The sequence below is a fragment of the Podarcis vaucheri genome (assembly GCF_965113315.1).
Source record: "Podarcis vaucheri genome assembly, chromosome: 2".
NCBI lineage: Eukaryota > Metazoa > Chordata > Lepidosauria > Squamata > Lacertidae > Podarcis > Podarcis vaucheri.
The window spans coordinates 134,519,914-134,544,862 of record NC_138760.1 but is presented as its reverse complement, the minus strand read 5'-3'; the positions used below and the strand labels follow the sequence as shown (position 1 = coordinate 134,544,862).

Here is a 24,949-nt window from a genome sequence, read left to right as displayed (position 1 = left end):
CCGCCTGGGAGGGCCCCTACCAAATCCTACTCACATCACCGACCGCTGTAAAGGTAGGGGAGAAGAATTCGTGGATCCATCACACGAGGTGTAAGGCTGCGCCACCCCCTCAAGAGACGGAAGAAAACCCCGGCGAGGACTTCACCTTCTCGACCCCTCCCACACCACCGACCTCGTACATCGACGACGACGACGAACAGACCGGACCCGCAGATCGGGGCCAAGATCGGGCTCAACAGACCGGACCCGCAGATCGGGGCCAAGATCGGGCTCAACAGACCGGACCCGCAGATCGGGGCCAAGATCGGGCTCAACAGACCGGACCAGACACCACGACACCCAACTGGACATCCGAGATCGTCCCTGACACCGACGCTCTCAAGTTACGTCTCAAACGCGTTTGACAACTCCGTTTGACAGCTCTCTACATCATCGCTTCATCCTGCTTCATCTGACAGCTCGTTTGACAGCTCTCTACATCATCGCTTCATCCTGCTTCATCTGACAGCTCTGCCTGACAGTTCTCTACATCATCACTTCATCCTGCTTCATCTGACAGCTCGTTTGACAGCTCTCTACATCATCGCTTCATCCTGCTTCATCTGACAGCTCTGCCTGACAGTTCTCTACATCATCACTTCATCCTGCTTCATCTGACAGCTCGTTTGACAGCTCTCTACATCATCGCTTCATCCTGCTTCATCTGACAGCTCGTTTGACAGCTCTCTACATCATCGCTTCATCCTGCTTCATCTGACAGCTCTGCCTGACAGTTCTCTACATCATCACTTCATCCTGCTTCATCTGACAGCTCGTTTGACAGCTCTCTACATCATCGCTTCATCCTGCTTCATCTGACAGCTCTGCCTGACAGTTCTCTACATCATCGCTTCATCCTGCTTCATCTGACAGCTCGTTTGACAGCTCTCTACATCATCGCTTCATCCTGCTTCATCTGACAGCTCCGGTTGACAACACCCTACGTCACCACTCCACCTGGCAGTTCCGTTGACAGCCGCATTTCTTGGCAGTTCACCTGATGCCTTCGTCTAACCACTTGCAAGTTATCTCTCCCCCCACGCGCACACCCGCCATGGGTCTTGCCTACATCGCCCTTCTTCTCGCTGCCTTATCCAGGACCATGTCTACCTCATCAGACCACTGTACGGGATTGCAAACGGACTATCATTTCTTGGAATATCACGAGGTCGAGACAGGGGGAAGGTCTAACCCTGACCGAATGGGGGACTTTGACTTTTGCCTTCCTGAGTCTCGGACCCTGCTGCGCCATTCTCTAGTACCCCGACTCACCAATGACGAATACTGGGAACTGTTCATCCGAAACAAGGACCTACGCCGCATTGGATCTGCTGCCCTTACTCTAGACCATTCTTCCTACCGCCTGACGTGCCATAACGGGACTTATCTCCTATACAAAGGTGGGGAGATCACGCAAAGCCCAAACTGGACCGAAGTCGAGATAGGAGGGGCCTCTCACGCTTACACGGACTCCAACCGCCCCTCTGGAAACTTGATTTTTGGGTTCCAGTGTCTCCTCTCCACCCCACGGACCCGGAAACCTCAACTTCAAGGTCTCTGCCTACGGCGGTTCTGCTGCTTATGGAACCTTGGGGTCACTCGTGAGTGGAAAGGGGCCGAATATCTGGAAGGTTGGCACCATCCCATACACCCTTCACGCCCCCCTTCCTGGGATCACGTTGGACCCCTGAGATGCGGCGGAATTGCCAGAGACCGACAGCTATTAAATACCACCGACCCACTTCACCCAGTCGGTACCGCACCTAGACAATTCGGCCTGGACTCCGCGCTCCCGGGAGAGGACCTCCTTTCTTCCTGGGAGCAAAATTCCTACATTAGGCTTCTCAGCCAGGTGGCGAAGGAAGCACCCTACCCAGACTGCTGGATCTGTGCACACGCACCCAGTCACCTCCAGCAGAGCCTCCCACTTGTCCCAGTACCAGTGACTTTGGAACAATTCCGCTCCGGAAACGTTACGTCCTGGAATCTAACCGCGCTCAACTTGACACATCAGTACCTCTACCTCACAGGCCCTACAAAGGGACCCCTTTGCCGCCGCTTCTCCGGAGAAGGAACCTTCATTGGGTCCAGTACGTGTACCTACACTCTCGAAATCCTATCAACTGGACTAATCACCGTCACCAACGCTAGGGGTCCCCGGACTTTTCCTAACCTCACCACCGCCTGGGCCGTCGTCGTTGGACACCCCTTAGACTGGAAGCCCCAAGCCACGGACTCCATGCTGCTACAAACCTTTGCTTCCGGCAGAATGGAGTCTTACCTCAGCGGCTTATTCTGGGTATGTGGACATCGCGCATACACATGGGTGAGCCCACACATGTCCGGATCCTGCTTTGTCGGCTACATCGTTCCTGGAATTAGGATAGTCCCACACCTACCCCCCGGAAGACAAAGAAATAAGAGGGAACAGAAAGAGCTGTCAGACCTGTCAGACGTCACTGCGAATGGAGAGACCGTGGGCCGAGCGCTTTTCCCCGCCTACGGTGCCGGTTCAAACCACGTGGATATTCTCCGACTCACCGACATCCTCCTTAAGTTCATGCAAGAGGCGACCCAGATCACAGACTCTCTCATGACGGAACTATCTGAGGTAAGACAATTGAGCCTACAGACGAGGATCGCGACAGACTTCCTCTTGTCCAGTCAAGGAGGCACCTGCGCATTAATAGGCACAGAGTGCTGCACATACGTGACTGACCAGACCTTAAATATAACTGGACATTTAAATAACATTCACGAACTAGCAGGGAAGCTCCACCACATCCAGCATGAGGGGCTATCCGATGTGGATTTGTGGGGATGGTTGCCCAAGCTGGGATGGCTCAGACAACTATTGAAAGTCGTGTTGTTCATTATTTTAACTGTTTTTCTTTGTATCTCTATCTTATGTTGCACTATGCACTGTATTACCCCTTGCTGCTCTCTCCTCCGACATTCTGCTCCTGCTAGCTCTTTTCCTCTTCGAGCCTATTCCCGCTCCCGACATGCTCCCACTTTCCCAGACTATGTACAGATGAGACATTTGGGAGAAGGTGAATATGAGATCACCGAAATTTAGTGCTCAAATGGTGCGGAGAAAGGATTTGCAAGTTCTTGCAGAACTTTAATGCAAATCTATCTCCGAATGGGGGACTGATACGGACTGAGGGGGGGGGTGCCTATTTCCCCCCTCCTTCTTGACTGTCCGAGGCGATGACCTCAAGGGTGCCACCGCACACCCACCCTCAAACCCCTCCACCGTTGCACAAGCACCACACTATCCCCCAGACCCTTTCCCGAGCGAAATAAGCTCGAATATATATATATATTCCCTATGCTTTCCTATGCCTATCTGCGCTCCATACTTAGAACGAGTAGACCGAGTGTTTCCCTTCTCCGCTTATTCCTATGGCCGCGTTTTGGCCAATCACAGCCATGCATTCGTCTTGCAGGAGCTAGCTCAGGGAGCTCTTGCACGCCTCATTTAACCTCCTGACGAGCTGCTGACGGCCCCCCACGGCGAGAACAATAGAACCGAAACTCCCGACCTCGTAAAACTGTCAAACCCCTGTTACAATGTATCCATTTCTACAAGAATGGATACATTCTGCTTCCGCTTTTGATCTAAGCTACGGAACAGGCTGAGAGCCATAAGAACCTTTCAAAATTCATATAAAATCAACCACAGCTCCAATTTTCTCGCTCTTGGTGTCATTCGACTCAGTTTCCCCAGGACTCCATGATGTTACCCGACTCCATAATCCCTGAGACGGCAAGTCACGTACACAGGAGCTCCTTAATCCCGTCAGATCGTTCTGCCCAGCCCTTCCTCCAGGCAATACCAGGTGGTAGACGGTGCATATCAGTAACCCATTGTCCCACCGCCACCGGTACTCATGAAATGTATATTCGTGTATGACCCTCGCTCTGCATATTCCACCCCTCCCTTCCCTCAAATGTAAATCAGTGTAACCCCACCTTTCCCTGAGATATTCATGACGTGTGTAATGTATTCATGATGTAACCCACGAAACATGACCTTCCCATAATGTATTCATGACGTTTCTTGCACTGTATTCTGGGTCATGGAGGGAACTTTTAAAAGTTTGTGTCACCCCATACTCGGGGTTCAATGCCATTTTGAACCTGTTGCGCAATAAACTCGGATCTTCGTAGTTTGCTCCTGTGTCCGGCTGAGTTCCTTTTTTTTTCCTCCGCAAGGACCCGCGGACCTAGTCCGACGAGCCGGGTGGCTGTGCAACTCCGCACCCGGAATTTTCCGTAACAAGGCGGTAGTTCAACAGGAGAAGTTGCTCTCACTCCTGATCCCTGCAGGCCTCAGAGGGCCACTGGAGCCCAGTGGGGGACTCTGGGGAACTGGCTGAAGTGGGGTCCTCCAAGTGAGGGCCATCCATAAAGGGCTCCTGGGACCCCGAGGGGCCAGAAGGGCAGTCTCCAGCCTGGCCTTTCCCCTATTTCGGCAGGTGGAGCCCTTCTCCTAGCGCTGACTCTTGGGGTGACTGTGATAGGAATTTTGAGGTCTTCGATATATAGTAATGTTCATAACCGCACGTACATAGATCAGCACAGGAAGACTGACCTGAAGCCATTTTGATTCCTAAACTGAGCCAATGTTTTCTTTGCAAGGTCAAAGTGGAAAAGCCTCCCCATTGTCTTTTCCTTCACAAATCCTGTCTTAAAGGTGTTTGAATAGGGTGTGAGCCTGTGACCTGGGCCAGGAACTAAGTATTTATCATTACAAAAGACTGGCCAGGCTCCCCAGGCAATCCAATCAAGTAACCTGCCAGCCAGGAGATAAATAACAACAGGAGAAAAACAATATTCAAATGTTCTGTTTAGACCTCCTTTTTTGTGATGTAGGTGTGATGTATCTGAGGGGTGGTCTTAGGTTACACCCCTTCTGTGATATATGTATGATGTTTCTGGGGGTGGTCTTGATCTTGTTTAGTCGTTTAGTTGTGTCTGACTCTTCGGGACCCCCTGGACCAGACCACGCCAGGCCCTCCTGTCTTCCACTGCCTCCCGCAGTTTGGTCAAACTCATGCTGGTAGCTTTGAGAACACTGTCCCACCATCTCATCCTCTGTCGTCCCCTTCTCCTTGTGCCCTCCATCTTTCCCAACATCAGGGTCTTTTCCAGGGAGTCTTCTCTTCTCATGAGGTGGCCAAAGTCTTGGAGCCTCAGCTTCAGGATCTGTCCTTCCAGTGAGCACTCAGGGCTGATTTCCTTAAGAATGGAGAGGTTTGACCTTCTTGCAGTCCATGGGACTCTCAAGAGTCTCCTCCAGCACCAGAATTCAAAAGCATCAATTCTTTGGCGATCAGCCTTCTTGATGGTCCAGCTCTCACTTCCATACATCACTACTGGGAAAACCATGGCTTTTACTATACAGACCTTTGTTGGCAAGGTGATGTCTCTGCTTTTTAAGGTCTTGATCTACAGGGTGGCAATTTCAAAAGTCTTTATAAGGCCTTGCACACCATCTTTCTGGGTCCTTCCTCTCTCCTGCAAGTGAGGGGAGCACCCTGTTGCAACAGTTCAATAAAGGCCAAGCCTACAGGCTGCTGTTTTGCTCCAAGTAATCCTGGTTGGTGTCTTTGTTTTTTGTCCAAGGGAGCCCTCGGATTTTTCCGTTAACAAAGTGAAGCTGCGGAGGAGGCCCAGGAGGCGGTCCCAGGAGCTCCCCCTTCCACAACAACCCTGCCAGGCTGCCCTCTTGCATGTGGCCCCCTTTCCAGCAGGCGAAGCTGCAGGGGCCACTCGCTTCCTGGCCCTCCAAAAATGGAGGAGGCCTTGGACCCTGGATGAACCTGAGAGGTGTCTTGAGGGGGGCAGAGAGGGCCTCTCGCCCCTTCCCAGACTTTTCCTCCATTTATTGCTACTGTTTATCAAACTTGGCCACCCTCACCTCTCCTGCAGCCCTGGAAGGAAAAAACAGACACATGGCATGCAGTTCTTTTCAAGGCGTGTTTATTCTCCAGGTTGGCTCTGCCCCACGGGGCTTACAGTCTACAGCAGAATCTACACAGAATGGGGAGGGGGGCGAATTCTGGGCTCTGGGGGGAGGGAAGGGGGGCAGGTCCTTGTTCGTATGGAGAGAGAGGGCCGAGGGGAACGAAAGCTGCTCTGCCTGGCCGTCTCTGCAGGGACGTTGTGGGGAAACGGGCTCCTTTTGCACCCAGGTCTCTAGAGGGGATAAACTTGGCTCTGGACTGTACCACTTCAGGTCCCCCAGAGGGGGAGGTAAAGGGACACCCAATGACCCACATTCTGTAAGTGGAGGACCCCTTATTTATTTATTGGGGGGGGGAGGGATATGCCAATCTTGCTCAAGTCAGTCTCCCCTCCTCCAAAAAGGTTCTCTCCCACAATCCCAAAGACAACACAGGTCCCCCGTCAAGAGTCTCCCAGAGCATGTGCAGAGTCTGCGGCCCAGGACCTTAGGGTTGCTTTTGATGCAATTCCTGCCTTGCGGGGGGTTGGACTAGATCAGGGGTCTGCAACCCACGGCTCCGGAGCCGCATGTGGCTCTTTTACACCTTTGCCGTGGCTCCGGGGCGGATACTAGCGAGGGGAGGAGGCGCAGTGTGCGCCCCGACACTCCCCACTGTGGCGGGCGCTGTACTGGCTGTGACGTCGCATGGGGGCGGTGTGTGCGTTAGTCACGTACCGTCCCAACGTCACCTTCCCGCCTGCCCACTACATTGTAAGGGGCATGTACGCTGGTCACTGCACTGAAAGGGGGCATGTACGCTGGTCACTGTTTTGAAGGGGAGTGAAGAACACACACACACAAAAAGGTAACTTGTTAATTTAACATTTATTTCTATGAGGAGGAGTAATTCTGAGGGGTCAAACAAAGAAATAATTTTTAAAAAGTGACAAAAAAGTTATTTTTATAATGACGAGTTTTGTGGCTTTCAGTTTTTTTTTCCTTCGGAAACGGGTCCAAGTGGCTCTTTTTGTCTTAAAGGTTGCAGACCCCTGGACTAGATGACCCTCAGGGCCCCCTCCCAATTCTACACTTCTATAATTTCCCAGCACGCAAGTGAGGAGGGGCAGGGACTGTCAGAAAGGGGGGCTTTTGCTATGCACAGATCTGGCCCCCTCCTTAAAATCACAGCTGTGAATCTGCAGGATGTGAAGCCAAGCAGACCCCTGACCCCAAAAAGGCAGGGGAAGGGGGCTTCCAACAAGGGACCGGAGGGGCAAGACTGGGCAGCCAAAGAGGAGGGACCCAGGAGTCCGGGGGCCTACGATCCACTTTGCTCTTTCAACGGGATCCGGAGACAGGCAACAAATCAAGCCGGGAGCAGGGTTGCCCAAAGTCCGTTACTGCAGAAAGAAGAGAAATCTGTGAGATACTGACCCAATTCGGAGAGGAAACATTAGCTGGCTGGGGGTTGCAATTGCAGGAATTGCTCCACAAGAACCCTGTGAGAAGTAGGCAGGCTGGATCCTGCCCCCCAGCCCCCCTGCGAGCTTCATCATGGCCAGGGACTGGGGATTCAAACCCAGATCTCTCTGCCAGGGCCTAGTCTGGCCCTCTCACCACTGCACCGCACTGCCTCTCAGTGGGTGGCACAGAGATGTTTTTTTAAAAAGAATAGAAAAATGAGGAATCGAGAGAACTTGGCAGTCTTGGGCGTATCTTGAGCACTGACCTCGGATTTGGGCTTCTCCGATTTGGGTTTTTCTTCAGAAGCTGAAAAGGAGGAAAATGAAGCAGGGAAAGGTGAATGACGAGAAAACCCAGGGAAATGGACAGGAATACTTGAAAGCATGCAGAAAGCTGAAAAGGAAATCAACATTTCTGAGCCGCTGGGCAGGGATGTTTTTAGCAGGCGACCAAAGAGAGTCTGGCCAAGGCGCCTGGTTGGTATCAAGAGGCATGGAGTTCCAAAGGTTGTTGGAGCCGGGAGGGACCCCGAGGGTCATCTAGTCCAACCCCCCGCAAGGCAGGAATCTTGAACCCACAACCCTGAAATCAAGAGTCTCTCCCAGCTGAGCTTCTTGTACTGGCAACTGTGGGAAAGGGGAGTCAATTGGCCAGTGCCAGTTCCACCAATCAAAGGTGTCAGGTGGTGGAGGAGAGATTTCTCAGCTGCTTTTACTGTCAATATTTGCATGGTCTTAATAGATTCTGAATTGTCTCCCCCAGGAAAATATTTCTATTTTTCATTATAATAATTAGACTTGAGGGAGGCTGGGTTATTTGTTTTGGTTCTCATTTTTATCATGTACGTTGTGTTTTCATCGTGCATTTTTATGCCGCAAACTGCCCGGAGATCCAGAAAAGGAGGATGCTGTGTACATTGATAGAATCCTAGAATTGTAGAATCCGAAGGGACCCCAGGAATCTCAGCTAAAGTATCCCCTAAAATATTGACCACATGGTAAAATAGGACCATATTGATAGCAAAAATAACAGTACAGAAGGGGTGGGTGGGAACAACCTTACCCCATCGGAAGAAGGACCGCAAGACCCCCAGGAGCACAATGGCGACCAGGAACAAGCCGATGGCGTCCTCCAGGGAGGGGCCCAGGGACCCTGGGTGGGAGAAGGGGCAGAGGCAGAAGGGGGGCGTCAGAGAGGGAGAAGGGGGGCGACGTCAGACCCCCACCCTGCCTTGGCCACCCAGTGCAGGTCCCAAAGCTGCACCGTCGCCCCACCCCCCATATCCTCCACCCCATGCCCGACTTGATCAGTGCCAATTCACAGAATCCTAGTTGGGAGGGCACCCCAGCGGTCATCCAGCCCAACCCCCTTCAAGGGAGGAATCCCAGCTCAATCACCCAGGACAGGCGACCCCCCAACCTCCGCCAGTCAGGAATCGCACCCGCAGCCGATCTTCTGGGCATTGCTACCCAGCCCCCAGGGGACCCCGGCACAGACCCCCAAGTGCAGACCCCCACCTGCCACATGGAGCACGACCGCCTTCTTGACCCCCGCCTCGCCCAGCCCGGCGTAGCCCACATGGCAGACGTAGGAGACCCCGTGGTCCTCGGTCAGGACGGGCAGCAGGCGGGCGAAGCTGGTGAAGCTGAAGGTGCCGTCAGGAGCCTGGCGGTGCCCCGAGTCCCCGATGTCCAGGAAGGCGTCCTGGGGGGTGCCGGACCCCCTCCGCTTCCAGCTGACCGAGGCACCCAGAGGGAAGAAGCCGGAGACCTCGCAGGCCAGCTGGGGCCGGGCGCTGGGGGGCACGGAGAGCGTCGTGGGGTGCAGTGTCACCTGGGGCGGCTCTGCAGGGCGAGAGGGAGTGAGCAGAGTGCCCCCTGCTGACAACCAGGAGCACTGCAGGCTCCCAGCTGCCGGGAGGGGAGGGGGGCTCTTGGATTCGAATCCTGAGGAAGACAGGGTCCCCGTTGGCCTGACCAAGTGGCCAGGCGCTTCTTAAGGAGCCTCCCAGCCCAGGGGCAGTCTCTCTGGATCGCTTGGTTCTTAGAAGCGTAGAATCAGACAGGTGGAAGGGATCCCCAAGGGTCATCTAGCCCAACCCCTGCCAGGCAGGGATCTCAGGGCAATTTGGCCACTGCGAGGTTGAAGCACTCTCCCTATGTTCTTTTGGCGCCTCCAGGCCCAGGAGCAGTCTATCTAGATCCCTAGGGCCTGGCCGGCATTTGGACTGTGAGAATACAAGATGCTGGCTCCATGGGGGTCCCTTTGGGCAGTGGACCCCCCTTTCCCCCTCCTTCCCTCCGCCCTCCCTGCGAGGGAGACCCCCCGGTCGCTCACTCACCCACCACCTTGAACTCGAGCGCCTGCTGGGCGTGCAGGTGGGGGCAGGTAGACGGTGCAGATGTAGGTGCCCTCGTGGCGGACGGCCACGCTCCGCAGGCACCCCCCGCGTGGCTCCGTCGAAGGCCAGCACCACCTTCCCGGCCCCCCGGAACTGATGGCGCCACTCCACCGAGAAGGCTGAGGCCGGCGCCGAGAAGCCGCAGTGCAGGACCGCCGGGCGCCCGAGGCGGGACTCCAGGCGCGGCGTCCGCGTGAAGACCGACAGCACCGCTGCGCAAGGAGGGCGAGGTGAGCGGGAGAGATCCCCAGCGGTCATCTAGACCAACCCCCGTGCAAGGGAGGAATCCCAGAAGGGAAAAACAACAAACCCAGGGCCGTGTTTAGCAGATGCGGCGACAGGCTGCAAATGTCTGCCCATTAGTGTTGGGGTGGCCGTAGCTGCGCACTGCCAGCCATTGTGGGGGGCGCACCTCTCCCCCATGCCAATGCAGGAGAGCGATCCCCCGAGAGGCCAGCGCCCTATGGGAAAGACGGCTCTGAACAAGCCCACAATCTATTTGATTTATTCATTTAATTTCGTGGTCCTCAGATTTGGGGGGGGACCCCCATAAACGCTCTCCCTTTCAGCCAGTGCCCTAAAAGAGGCATGGTTTGGAACAACTGTTTGCACGACCCAGTAAGATGGAAGCAAGATTTGAAAGAGCAACAATTACTTGCCAAATGACTCAAAATCCACTTCAAACTACTCCAAGTAGTTCCACCCAGCAGATGCATTTGATCCAGGGATTTCCGCTTTCCGCTTGCCCCACGGTGCCCCCTACCCCCCTGACCCCCATGAAGGTGTAACCAATGACTTTGGGCACTCCCAATGACTGCATCTCTGCCCCGCCTTCTCCTCCCAGGGGCTGCAGGCGGCCCCCCTCCCCTTCCCCCGCGCTGACCCTGCCAGGCAGGCCTGCCTGAGAAGCCCCGACTGGCCCTCGGTCCCTCTCTCCCAGGCTGCTGGCGCAGGGCTCTCACCGCTCGGCTGCTCCCCTTCCGCTCGCCAGGGGGGACCTGCGGTGGGGGTGACGCTGCTGACCCCACCCTGCTGCTTCCAAGGCGGGGCCTCCTCCGTCTGCAGGACGCTGCTGACCCCGAACTCGGCCTCGGGGGCCTGGATGCTGGCGATGAGCCCCTTGCCCCTCTCCAGGGCGCGGGGGCAGCCCCCTCCGCCCGCCAGCCCCTCCGCCCAGGCGACAAAGTGGGACTCTTGCGGCGCGTAAGCGTTGATCTCGCAGGAGGATTCAGCCTCGCTGGCATCCGGACTCAGCCAGGGCGGAGGGGGTGGCCGAGGCCTGACCGCCCCACAGGGCCCCAGAGGGGTCTGCCGGGGGGACAAAGCAGGGGGAATGATGAGCCTGGTCTCTCCACTGCCGGACCCCCCAACCTACATCGCAGGGGGTTGGAGTGGATGACCTTTGGGGTTCCCAACTCCACCGTTCTGGGTCAAACCAAAACAACCAAGCAGCTTTGTACCTCTGAAAAGTGGAAATGTTGAGGTTGGAAACCAATTTGAAGTAGATCCAGAATAAGCATAACTAAATAAAGTTAGTAGATAGGTAGCCGTGTTGGTCTGCCATAGTCAAAATAAACTGAAGAAGATACACTGAAGAAGTGTGCATGCACACGAAAGCTCATACCAAGAACTAACTTAGTTGGTCTTTAAGGTGCTACTGGAAGGAATTTTTTTTATTTTAAATAAAGTTAATCCACAACAATAGGACTCCTAAGTTCTTGAGATGATTTCTTTTGTCTATTTACTGTATTTATTTTTCCCAATTGGAACTATAAAATGGTGATTTTCTTGAGTCAAAATGAGAGTAACCCTGAACGTTTCTTAGGAAAAAAGCACTGTACCTATTTACCAGAGAAGCATGTACGGAACTGTAGTTGTTTGCATATATAGTGATGTATTGGAATATACCTTCCCCCCTTTTTATTTCTTTGTTCTCTATTCCCTTTTTATTATTCCAGTATTCTCAGTTTAAATTGTGTGGTTGAACCCGGAGCCAGGCCTCTTGGCCCTCACCATCACTTCACGTGGGTCTCCCCGGGGCCTCGGGGGGCTCTGGCACCCAGCACAGTGAGTGCAAATGATCTCAAGCCCTAAGATTTGATTTTAATTAATTTTTAGAATGTGTGATTATTTGACTGTTTGATTATTTGATTGTTGTTAGCCGCCCTGAGCCCGGCTTCGGCTGGGGAGGGCGGGATATAAATAAAATTTATTATTATTATTATTACTAAGAGTTTAAAATGGATAACATGGATAATAGATATAGAAATAAGGAAGCTGCCAAAGGCCAACCATGTTTGGGCCTGTGATGGACAGCAGAGCCAGGCCAATCAGCGGATTTAGTCCCTCAGAAATTTCCTGGAGCCTCGCTCTGATTGGCTGCCAAGCCAGCGGGGGGCGGAGCCAGCCCTTTTGGCGGGAAAAGGCAAGGCGCCTTTTCTGAGGGGGGAGCTTGGAGGGGAAGGTGGGGGGAGGGAAGGGAGACCCCCAAGAAGGAGGGCTGAGGGGACCCCCTGGGTGTGGGGGGCAGACTGAGAGGGGGAGGGAAGGGAGACCCCCAAGAAGGAGGGCTGAGGGGACGCCCTGGGTGTGGGGGGCAGACTGAGAGGGGGAGGGAAGGGAGACCCCCAAGAAGGAGGGCTGAGGGGACCCCCTGGGTGTGAGGAGTGGACTGAGAGGGGGGAGCAGAGGGAGACCCCCAAGAAGGAGGGCTGAGGGGACCCCCTGGGTGTGGGGGGCGGACTGAGAGGGGGAGGGAAGGGAGACCCCCAAGAAGGAGGGCTGAGGGGACGCCCTGGGTGTGGGGGGCGGACTGAGAGGGGGAGGGAAGGGAGACCCCCAAGAAGGAGGGCTGAGGGGACGCCCTGGGTGTGGGGGGCGGACTGAGAGGGGGAGGGAAGGGAGACCCCCAAGAAGGAGGGCTGAGGGGACGCCCTGGGTGTGGGGGGCAGACTGAGAGGGGGAGGGAAGGGAGACCCCCAAGAAGGAGGGCTGAGGGGACGCCCTGGGTGTGGGGGGCAGACTGAGAGGGGGAGGGAAGGGAGACCCCCAAGAAGGAGGGCTGAGGGGACCCCCTGGGTGTGGGGGGCAGACTGAGAGGGGGAGGGGAGACCCCCAAGAAGGAGGGCTGAGGGGACGCCCTGGGTGTGGGGGGCGGACTGAGAGGGGGAGGGAAGGGAGACCCCCAAGAAGGAGGGCTGAGGGGACCCCCTGGGTGTGGGGGGCAGACTGAGAGGGGGAGGGGAGACCCCCAAGAAGGAGGGCTGAGGGGACCCCCTGGGTGTGAGGAGTGGACTGAGAGGGGGGAGCAGAGGGAGACCCCTGTTACGGAAAATCTGGGTGCGTATCTACCCTGCCACCCAGCCAATCGGACCAAGTCCGTGGATTCTAGCGGAAGAAAAGGAAGCTCAGCCGGACGCAGGAGCAAAATGCGAAGATCCAAGTTTATTGCGCAACAGGTTCAAGACGAGATTGAACCCCGAGAATGGGGCGACATAAACTTTTAAAAGTTCCCACCAAGTCCCATAACACAGTGCGAGAAACGTCATGAATACATTATGGGAAGGTTGGATTTCATGGGTTACATCATGAATACATTACACACGTCATGAATATGTCAGAGAAAAGGTGGGGTTAGACTAATTTACATTTGAGGAAAGGGAGGGGGAATATGCAGAGCGAGGGTCATACACAAATATACATTTCATGAGTACCGGTGGCGGTGAGACAATGGGTTACTGATATGCACTGTCTGCCACCTGGTATTGCCCGGGGGACGGGCTGGGCAGAGCGATCTGACAGGATTAAGGAGTTCCTGTGTACGTGACTTGCCGTCTCGAGGATTATGGAGTCGGCCAACATCATGGAGTCCTGGGGAAACTGAGTCGAATGACACCAAGAGCAAGAAAATTGGAGCTGCGGTTGATTTTATATGAATTTTGAAAGGTTCTGATGACTTTCAGTCCGTTCCGTAGCCTAGATCAAAAGCGGAAGCAGAATGTATCCATTCTTGCAGAAATGGATACATTGTAACAAGGGTTTGACAGTTTTACGAGGTCGGGAGTTTCGGTTCTATTGTTCTCGCCATGGGGGGCCGTCAGCAGCTCGTCAGGAGGTTAAATGAGGCGTGCAAGAGCTCCCTGAGCTAGCTCCTGCAGGACGAATGCATGGCTGTGATTGGCCAAAGCGCGGCCATAGGAATAAGCGGAGAAGGGAAACACTCGGTCTACTCATTCTAAGTATGGAGCGCAGATAGGCATAGGAAAGGATAGGGAATATATATATATACTCGAGCTTATTTCGCTCGGGAAAAGGTCTGGGAAACATGTGGTGCTTGTGCAACGGTGAAGGGGGTTCGAGGGTGGGTGTGCGGTGGTACCCTTGAGGTCATCGCCTCGGACCGCCAAAAGGAAGGGAGGAAATAGGCACCCCCCCCCTCAGTCCGTATCACCCCCAAGAAGGAGGGCTGAGGGGACCCCCTGGGTGTGGGGGGCGGACTGAGAGGGGGAGGGAAGGGAGACCCCCAAGAAGGAGGGCTGAGGGGACGCCCTGGGTGTGGGGGGCGGACTGAGAGGGGGAGGGAAGGGAGACCCCCAAGAAGGAGGGCTGAGGGGACGCCCTAGGTGTGGGGGGCAGACTGAGAGGGGGAGGGAAGGGAGACCCCCAAGAAGGAGGGCTGAGGGGACGCCCTGGGTGTGGGGGGCAGACTGAGAGGGGGAGGGAAGGGAGACCCCCAAGAAGGAGGGCTGAGGGGACGCCCTGGGTGTGGGGGGCAGACTGAGAGGGGGAGGGAAGGGAGACCCCCAAGAAGGAGGGCTGAGGGGACGCCCTGGGTGTGGGGGGCGGACTGAGAGGGGGAGGGAAGGGAGACCCCCAAGAAGGAGGGCTGAGGGGACGCCCTGGGTGTGGGGGGCAGACTGAGAGGGGGAGGGAAGGGAGACCCCCAAGAAGGAGGGCTGAGGGGACGCCCTGGGTGTGGGGGGCAGACTGAGAGGGGGAGGGAAGGGAGACCCCCAAGAAGGAGGGCTGAGGGGACGCCCTGGGTGTGGGGGGCGGACTGAGAGAGGGGAGTGGAGGGTGATACGGACTGAGGGGGGGGGTGCCTATTTCCTCCCTTCCTTTTGGCGGTCCGAGGCGATGACCTCAAGGGTACCACCGCACACCCACCCTCGAACCCCCTTCACCGTTGCACAAGCACCACATGTTTCCCAGACCTTTTCCCGAGCGAAATAAGCTCGAGTATATATATATTCCCTATCCTTTCCTATGCCTATCTGCGCTCCATACTTAGAATGAGTAGACCGAGTGTTTCCCTTCTCCGCTTATTCCTATGGCCGCGCTTTGGCCAATCACAGCCATGCATTCGTCCTGCAGGAGCTAGCTCAGGGAGCTCTTGCACGCCTCATTTAACCTCCTGACGAGCTGCTGACGGCCCCCCATGGCGAGAACAATAGAACCGAAACTCCCGACCTCGTAAAACTGTCAAACCCTTGTTACAATGTATCCATTTCTGCAAGAATGGATACATTCTGCTTCCGCTTTTGATCTAGGCTACGGAACGGACTGAAAGTCATCAGAACCTTTCAAAAATTCATATAAAATCAACCGCAGCTCCAATTTTCTTGCTCTTGGTGTCATTCGACTCAGTTTCCCCAGGACTCCATGATGTTGGCCGACTCCATAATCCTCGAGACGGCAAGTCACGTACACAGGAACTCCTTAATCCTGTCAGATCGCTCTGCCCAGCCCGTCCCCCGGGCAATACCAGGTGGCAGACAGTGCATATCAGTAACCCATTGTCTCACCGCCACCGGTACTCATGGAATGTATATTTGTGTATGACCCTCGCTCTGCATATTCCCCCTCCCTTTCCTCAAATGTAAATTAGTCTAACCCCACCTTTTCTCTGACATATTCATGACGTGTGTAATGTATTCATGATGTAACCCATGAAATCCAACCTTCCCATAATGTATTCATGACGTTTCTCGCACTGTGTTATGGGACTTGGTGGGAACTTTTAAAAGTTTATGTCGCCCCATTCTCGGGGTTCAATCTCGTCTTGAACCTGTTGCGCAATAAACTTGGATCTTCGCATTTTGCTCCTGCGTCCGGCTGAGCTTCCTTTTCTTCCGCTAGAATCCACGGACTTGGTCCGATTGGCTGGGTGGCAGGGTAGATACGCACCCAGATTTTCCGTAACAGCTTGGCGCCCAACGTGGGGCTAGCGGTTCTCCCGGGTTGCTGACCGGAGGCCCCGAATTCTTCAGCCGGCTGCGGGCCAATTTGCCCGAGAAGACCCTTTTGGACCTCCGGCCATCTCCCGGGCGGTAATCGGAAGCCCCAGGAGTTCAGCCGGGGAGCAAAAGGGATCCAGCCGGCTCATTCATCGATCCCGGGATCGGATCGACGGGGAAGACGCGTGAGTATAGGAAAATCCAGTGCACTGGTGGGAAGGGGTGGAAGTCTCCTGGCAACTGAATTCTCTGCCCTCCTCTCTATCGTACCTTCTTGCCTTTCTCTTGGTCCAGTCAGTGAGAGAGACCGTGGACCGCTGCTCGACCCAAAGGGGGGTTCTGAGCTCTATCTCTTTATCTAAACCCTCCAGCCAGCCGCACCAATTGGGAGCCCGAAAGGTAAGACGGAGAGACCCGACTTGAAAGATAGCCGACTCTCCGCAAACGGGCATCCCAGTTGAAAGCAAGGGGTTGGAGCTCTCTTTCCGATCTTCCCGAGCGTCCTTTCTAGGGGGCAGGAAGTGGTCTTGCTTTCTATCCCAATCCCAGCCGCACCGGTCGGGCTACAATACCACGTGTACTGTAAGCCCGCTTCCGAAAGCAAGGGGGATTTTCGACCCAAACCTCTGTCCAGGGACCACCCGATCTGGCACCGCACGGTGCGGGCGTTCAGTAGGGCCCCCTTTCCTGAGTTGTGACGATAGGTAGGAGGTTGCCAGGAGGGAATAGCCCATGAGGAATTGGGCGGGATCGGCAGAGTGGAAAAGGGACCCCAGGTGAATGGTTAAGGAAAAAGGAAGTAAGGAATACCGGATAGCTAGAGCTCTTAAAAACCTCCCTAGGAAGTTGCCAAGCGACTAAAGACCTTTCATTTTACTAGTCCTTTGTCGAATAACCCTAGACCCACGAATCCTTATCGACCCCCTCCCCTCTCCTCTTTCCTATCTAGACACGCGTGAAATATACTATGGGTAACCAGGCTTCCAAACACGAGCGGACTCATTCTGGGAGGAAGGCTTCCCGGAAGCCATCCCGTTCCCAGAAGGATCCCGACTCCCCTCTTCAATTTGTCATCGCGTGTTGGAAGTCGATTCCTGGCCACAAATTGTTATCTAAGGAAAAACTAGAGGACCTCTGCTCCGGAACCTGGCCCGCCAGGACTGCCTCCGCCAGACCCGAACTGCGGTGGCCACCGGGGGGTTCGTTTAATGAAGAACGCTTGAACCACCTAAGGAAAGCCCTGATAGAAGAAAAACCCCGCCAGTTAGAATACCTGGCCACCTTTGAGGCCGTAAGGAGAATGCTCCAAGCCCCAAAGGGAACAACATCTTACCAATTGCCTATATTAAATCCCGGGCGACTGCCAATGCCCCCCCCTTACGAAGATGACGATGTACGACAGACCCTGGTCCCCTTTTACTATCAAGGACCACCGCCGCAAGCCCCGACATCCAGCGACAGCGACTCCAGTAGTGGGGAGGAAACGGGGGAGGAGGATGAGGCACAAGACACCGAAAATAGGAGGGTCACACGACTACAAGCAAAAAAGGACAAGGGGGGGGCCAAACAAGTCAAAAATCCCGGACAAGCTAAAACTAAAATCCCCTCCTCTACTCACCACAACACCATTGAGGACTCTACCCAAGTCGGGAATAAACCCGCTCCCACGGAACCTCAAGGCTCCGAAAAAGGGACCCGGGGCCGCGATAAAGAGACCCCGGGGACTTCTGACCAAGTAAGCTCCACCGTGAGTTCTACTGCGGTCCAGATGCCCTTAAGGGCCCTGCCCATTCCTCCTCTCGAACCTGATGGGCCCCCGCGGATGGTTTACACGCATCAACCCTTCTATACCTCAGACCTGGTAACTTGGTCAAACCAGATGCCCTCACTGAGGGATGACCCGGACAAGTGCCACCGCCAGGTCAGCGCAATCTTCTCCACACACAACCCCACCTGGCCCGATGTCCACGTCCTTCTCAATGCCCTCTTCAACGAGGCGGAGAAAGCGGACATTTTAACTAAAGCCGGAGAAGCCATAGAATTACCTGACTACCAAAGGGGACGGCCTCAGGGATTGCAAGCGCTCACAGCACAATGTCTCAGAGTAGAACCAGAATGGGACTATAATACCACTAACGGTATTTGGTGCTTAAACCTATTTAAAAGGGCCATCTTGGACGGTGTAAAGGCCGCCGGACAACGCACCGTTAATTGGACCAAAGTCCAGTCGGTCATGCAGGGACCAAATGAACACCCGTCCGATTATTACACTAGATTGGTCTCTGCCATTAAAACATGGGGAGGAATAGACCCCAACAACCCACAGCATGAAGTCATCATTAAAGGGTTCTTCAAGGATCAGGCTTGCCCAGATATCAGGAAAGCTCTGAATCTCCAAATTGGATACGATGGAAAGAGCGTAAGTGAAATCTTGTCCATCGCAAAATCTGTCTACAACTCTCGGGATGAAAGAAAGAAGAAGGAAACGAAGCCCGAGGTCGAACAAATACTAGCCTTAAGCATGGAAACTGCCTATGGTCCTAATCGAGGCAGGGGATTCCCTCGAGGAAAGGGAATCCGTGGAGGAGGAACCCCAAATCCCTATAGACAATGGGGACCGGGGACTGGAGGATGCTATTACTGCCAGGAAGAGGGACACATAAAGAGATTCTGCCCCTACCTAAATGCGACACTCTACGGGGGACAGGAGCCTAAGCCTTTCCCTGTACGGATCACCCACCCCCCTTTCTCCCCGCAAGCCAACGTAACTCCAGGCTACAGCAACCACAACCCAGCGGCTTATACCCCACCGGCGGTCTCGAACCCGATCCCTCAGTCCCGACCACAACCGGGACCCCGGACCCAAATGCCGGCCACCCAACTGCCAGCCATAGACCAGCCTGCCCACCCTTGGGCGAATGCTACTGCTCCTCCCTTGCACCCTCCAAACCAACCACCTCCCGATGATCAGGACACTTATTGACAATTAGAAGGGGATCCCAGTCAGACCCAAACCATCTGCCCTGTCCTTACATTGTCACCCGAAGACCCGGTCTGTACTATCGAGATAGACGGCCACCCTTACCAATGTCTACTAGACACAGGGGCCACCTATTCCACCCTAACCGACAGTCACCTGGAACCAGGAACAGTAACCAAGAAAGTAATGGGACTGGATGGGATACCCCGCACTTGCCCGCTCTCTCGACCGGCCAAGGTCACCCTCGGACCATTACTAGCGGAACACACTTTCCTCTTAACAAGCAGCCCGGTCAACCTCCTCGGCAGAGACCTCCTCTGCAAACTTAATGCCACCATAAAATGCTCCCCGGATGGCATTTACCTACATATGCCAGGGAACTCCATTCCCATTTTTCAGGGTATCGTTCAGGAATCTAAAGCGGACCGACAGTTTCCCGAACTCCCTTTAGAACTCGAAAACGACTTGCCCACCTCCCTATGGGGGACTGAATCAACCTCAGTAGGACTCTTACTCTCCGCCACTCCGGTCAAGATCACTTACCGAAGCGACCTACCCTTCCCATGCACCAAGCAATACCCTCTGCCCAAAGAAGCCATAGAAGGCCTAACACCCATGATTGAGGACTTCCTCGAAAAGGGGATTCTAGTCCCATGCGCTTCACCCTGTAATACCCCAGTTCTCCCGGTCAAGAAACCCGCTAAGGAGGGGGCACCTATACGGTACCGTTTTGTGCAGGACTTGAGATTAGTGAACCAATTCGTGATCCCCCGACACCCGGTAGTTGGCAACCCGAACTCCCTCCTAAACGCCATTCCAGCAGGGACGACTTGGTACTCCGCTGCGGACCTGTGTTCTGCCTTCTTCAGCATACCCCTAGATCCAGCCAGCCAATTCCTTTTTGCATTTACCTGGGGGCCCAGCCAATTAACGTGGACCAGACTGCCCCAAGGCTATGTAGAGTCACCCGCCATTTTTTCGGCCGTGTTACATCAGGACTTAGAGGACATCCACCTACCGGCCAGTTCCACCCTGCTTCTCTACGTGGACGATATTTTATTATGCTCTACCAGTGAGGAGGCGTGTAAGATAGATACTAAATGCCTCCTATCAGAATTAGCAAAGAAGGGACATAAAGTGTCTCCTAAGAAACTCCAATATTGTAAGCAAGAAGTCAAGTATCTCGGACACATCTTGGGAGTAGGGACCAGAAGTCTAGCCACTGACAGGATTGAGGCAGTCACTAAAATTCCCCTCCCAAGAACAAAGCGACAGCTCCGCGGCTTCCTTGGCATGGCCGGCTTCTGCCGGGCATGGATCGCTGGTTACAGTGAAATAACGAAGCCCTTAACTGCCATGACCCGCCAGGACCACCCAGACACCTTAGTCTGGGAAGATGAAGCTTACAGCTCTTTTGAACGACTAAAACGGGAACTCAGATCTGCTCCTGCCCTAGGATTACCCGACTACCGAATCCCTTTCAACTTGTTCATCCACGAACAAATGGGGGTAGCCTCTGGGGTCCTAACCCAACCATTCCGCGACCAAGAGAGGCCAGTAGCATATTATAGTCTACAACTTGACAATACTGCCAAAGGGGCTATCAGTTGCCTCAGAGCCATTGCTGCCGCCGCTGTCCTCCTCGAGAAAGCCCAAGAGACGGTTCTAGGCCACGAAATCACCCTCCACGTTCCCCATTCAGTCTCAACCCTCCTAACCCTAAAAGGATGTCACCATTTCTCCAACTCCCGCCTCAACCGCTACGAAGCCCTCCTACTAACCCCAACCAATGTCACCATTAAACGTGTCAACTCGCTAAACCCCGCTACCCTACTACCCCTTCCCGATGATGGCACCCCGCATCATGACTGCACCACTATAGTCCGGCAAGCCGAAAAACCCCGTGAAGACTTAGATCATCTTCCCCTGGAGAACCCGGACCTAATATTATATACCGATGGTAGCTCTAAAGTGATCGACGGGGTCAGGAAGACCGGGTACGCGGTGGTCTCCGACTTCGAAATAATAGAGTCAAATCCAATTAACTCTCAGTACAGTGCCCAAGCCGCCGAGCTAATTGCGCTGCTGCGTGCCTGCGAGATTGGTGAAGGGAAGCGGATAACCATTTATACGGATAGTAAATACTGTTTCGGCTTGGTGCACACAACTGGCCAAATTTGGCTCCAAAGAGGCTTTCTAACCGCTGCTGGGTCTCAAATCTCGCACGCCGCCCTGGTTGAGCGACTTCTCACAGCGATCCACCTACCTGCCGCTATAGCCGTTGTCCACTGCAAGGCCCATACCAAGGGCAGGGACTCAGTTTCTAAAGGAAACAGACGAGCCGACAAAGCCGCACAGATGGCAGCCTTACGCACCCCTAACAACGAATCCGAGTTCCAAGCCCTCCAACTGCCAGCAGACCTAGACCTCACAGAAATTTACAAATCTGCCCCAGGGGATGAGAAGGCTACGTGGGAATCGATAGGTGCCACCGAACAACAGGGTATCTGGGTCCTCCCCGATGGAAGACCCGTCCTTCCAAAGGCCTGGACTCCAAAAGTAGCGAGGTTTCTTCATCAGCGAACACATTGGGGAAAAGGGAGATTAATGGAACATGTAATTAGATCTTGGTACGCACCCGGGATAGCTGCCGCAGCAGCAGCAGCATCAAAGAATTGCATTACCTGCCAGCGCTTCAATCCTAAGCGTCAACCCAGGAGGCCGCCGGGAGCCAGACCATGGACCTTTGTCCCCTTTGAGAACTTACAGCTTGATTTCATTGATCTGCCCCAATGCCAAGGCTTTAAGCATGCTTTGATTATCGTTGACCAATTTTCCTCGTGGGTGGAGGGATTCCCTTGCAGAAAGGCCACCGCATCCGTAGTTGCCAGGGCCCTCCTACAGGACATTATTCCCCGCTATGGCATACCCCGTCGCCTAGACAGCGATAGGGGGACCCACTTTACTGCAGAAGTGGTGCAATTAGTGGCCAAATCACTCCAAATCAAATGGGACCTCCACACCCCATACCACCCACAATCTTCTGGCCAAGTGGAACGTATGAACCAGGAAATAAAGATACAGTTGGGCAAACTTTGCGAGCTCACTGGCCTAAAATGGGTCAATGCACTCCCACTAGTTCTTCATAACATCCGCAGCGCCCCAACCGAACGTTTGAAACTCTCCCCATTCGAACTCTTATTCGGGAGACCTCCTCCCGTCTACAACACTCTATTCCCACTATCGGAACTGGAGCTCGGGGAGGCAGAACTTACTAATTATGTTATTCAGCTCCAGACACAGCTACAGCGTCTCCACCACTACGCGGCCATCGAGGGACAGAATCTTCCCATCGACGTCCACGCTCACTCCTTCCACCCGGGCGACTGGATCCTCGTCAAGGTCTACCAGAAAGAACCACTCCAACCCGCGTGGGAAGGTCCCTACCAAGTACTCTTGACATCGCCAACCGCCGTGAAAGTAGGTGAGAAGAATTCCTGGTTACATCACACTAGGTGCAAGTCCTCACCCCCTCCACAGGAGACGGAAGAAAGCAACGGCGAGGACTTCACCTTTTCGACTCCACCGGCTTTACCGACCTCATATATTGACGACGACGACCAACGGACCGGACCAGCGGATCGGGGCCAAGATCGGGCTCAACAGACCGGACCAGTTGATCGGGGCCAAGGTCGGGCTCAACAGACCGGACCAGCCGATCGGGGCCAAAGTCGGGCTCAACAGACCGGACCAGCCGATCGGGGCCAAAGTCGGGCCCAACAGACCGGACCAGACACCGCGACACCCAACTGGACGTCCGAAATCATCCCAGATACCAACACCATCAAGCTACGTTTCAGACGCGCCGACAACCACGCTTGACAGCTCCATTGACAGCTTGCTTCGTTTGACAGCTCCATTGACAGCTTGCTTCGTTTGACAGCTCCATTGACAGCTTGCTTCGTTTGACAGCTCCATTGACAGCTTGCTTCGTTTGACAGCTCCATTGACAGCTTGCTTCGTTTGACAGCTCCATTGACAGCTTGCTTCGTTTGACAGCTCAATTGACAGCCTGCTTCGTTTGACAGCTCCATTGACAGCCTGCTTCGTTTGACAGCTCCATTGACAGCCTGCTTCGTTTGACAGCTCCATTGACACCTTGCTTCGCTTCACAGCTTCGCCTTTGACAGTTCATCTGACAGCTCCGTTCAACAGTGCTATTTGATACCTTCGCTTTACAGCCTCACCCTGTCAGGCGCCTTCGTTCGCTCACGCATCCGAGCCATGCGCCTGGTCACCACCGCCCTTCTCCTCGCCACCTTATCCTGGGTCACGTCTACCTCATCAGACCACTGCACAGGATTACGAACAAACTACCACTTCTTGGACTATCATGAGGTCGAGACGGGAAGGTCTAACCCTGATCGAATGGGGGACTTTGATTTCTGCCTTCCCGAGTCCCGGACCTTGCTGCGCCATTCCCTAGTTCCCCAACTCGCCGAAAACGAATATTGGGAACTTTTCATTCGAAACAAGGATTTACATCGTATCGGCTCTGCGACTCTCACTCTTGACCACTCCTCTTACCGGCTGACCTGCAGAAATGGGACTTACCTTCTTTACGAGAACGGGGAGGTCTCGCAAACCCCAAACTGGACCGAAGTCGAGACAGGAGGGGCTACTCACGCTTATACGGAATCAAGCCACCCCTCTGGAAACTTGATTTTCGGCTTCCAGTGCCTCCGCTCCACCCCAGAAACCCGGAAGCCCCAACTCCAAGGACTCTGCCTACGACGGTTCTGCTGCCTATGGGACTTAGGGGTCACTCATGAGTGGAGAGGGGCTGAATATCTCGAAGGGTGGCACCATTCTTTACACCCCTCGCGCTCCCCCTCATGGGACCACGTCGGACCCCTGCGATGCGGCGGTATCGCCAGGGATAGGCGACTACTGAACACCACCGACCCCCTCCATCCGGTTGGCACAGCACCCCGACAATTCGGCACCGACCCGGCACTCCCGGGAGAAGACCTCCTGTCATCCTGGGAGCAAAACTCCTATATTAAGCTTCTCAGCCAGGTGGCGAAGGAGTCACCCTACCCGGACTGCTGGATTTGCGCTCACGCACCCAGCCATCTCCAACAGAGCCTCCCACTGGTCCCTGTACCAGTGACCCTAGAACAGTTCCGTTCCGGAAATGTTACCTCCTGGAACCTGACCGCACTCAACTTAACACATCAATACCTCTACCTCACCGGCCCTACGAAGGGACCCCTTTGCCGCAGCTTCTCAGGGGAAGGAACCTTCATCGGATCCAGTACATGCACCAACACTCTGGAAATCCTACCAACTGGACTGGTCACTGTCTCTAACACAAGGGACTCCCGAACTTTTCCTAATCTTACTGTTGCCTGGGCCACTGCGGTTGGACATCCCTTGGACTGGAAGCCACAACCCGCAGACACCAAGCTACTACAAACCTTTACTTCAGGCCGAATGGAATCTTACCTCAGCGGCCTATTCTGGGTGTGTGGGCACCGCGCCTATACATGGGTGAGCCCACACATGTCCGGATCCTGCTTCATCGGCTACATCGTTCCCGGAATTAGAATATTACCACACCTACCGCCCGGAAGACAACGGAACAAAAGGGAGCAAAAGGAGCTGTCAGACCTGTCAGACGTTGCTGCAAATGGAGAGACCGTAGGCCGAGCACTCTTCCCCGCCTACGGTGCCGGTTCAAACCACGTGGATATTCTCCGACTCACCGACATCCTCCTTAAGTTCATGCAGGAGGCGACTCAGATCACAGACTCTCTAATGTCGGAACTATCCGAGGTAAGACAATTGAGCCTACAGACGAGGATCGCGAC

At 54.5% G+C, this 24,949-nt stretch overlaps 2 protein-coding genes across 2 annotated transcripts in view; both read right to left on the bottom strand.

Annotated features, from left to right (window-relative positions):
* LOC309525753 (uncharacterized protein) overlaps window positions 1–24,949 on the bottom strand; it is a 400,379-nt gene that overhangs the window by 79,041 nt on the left and 296,389 nt on the right. The gene's annotated exons all lie outside the window — the stretch shown is intronic.
* Window positions 6,364–12,320, bottom strand: LOC309527142 (tapasin-like). The gene is given in 9 exon segments (XM_082213694.1): window positions 6,364–7,395; window positions 7,725–7,765; window positions 8,522–8,611; window positions 8,977–9,303; window positions 9,801–9,843; window positions 9,845–9,899; window positions 9,901–10,072; window positions 10,859–11,168; window positions 12,153–12,320. Coding segments are annotated over 9 exon segments (1,044 nt in total). The 5' UTR covers window positions 12,156–12,320; the 3' UTR covers window positions 6,364–7,392.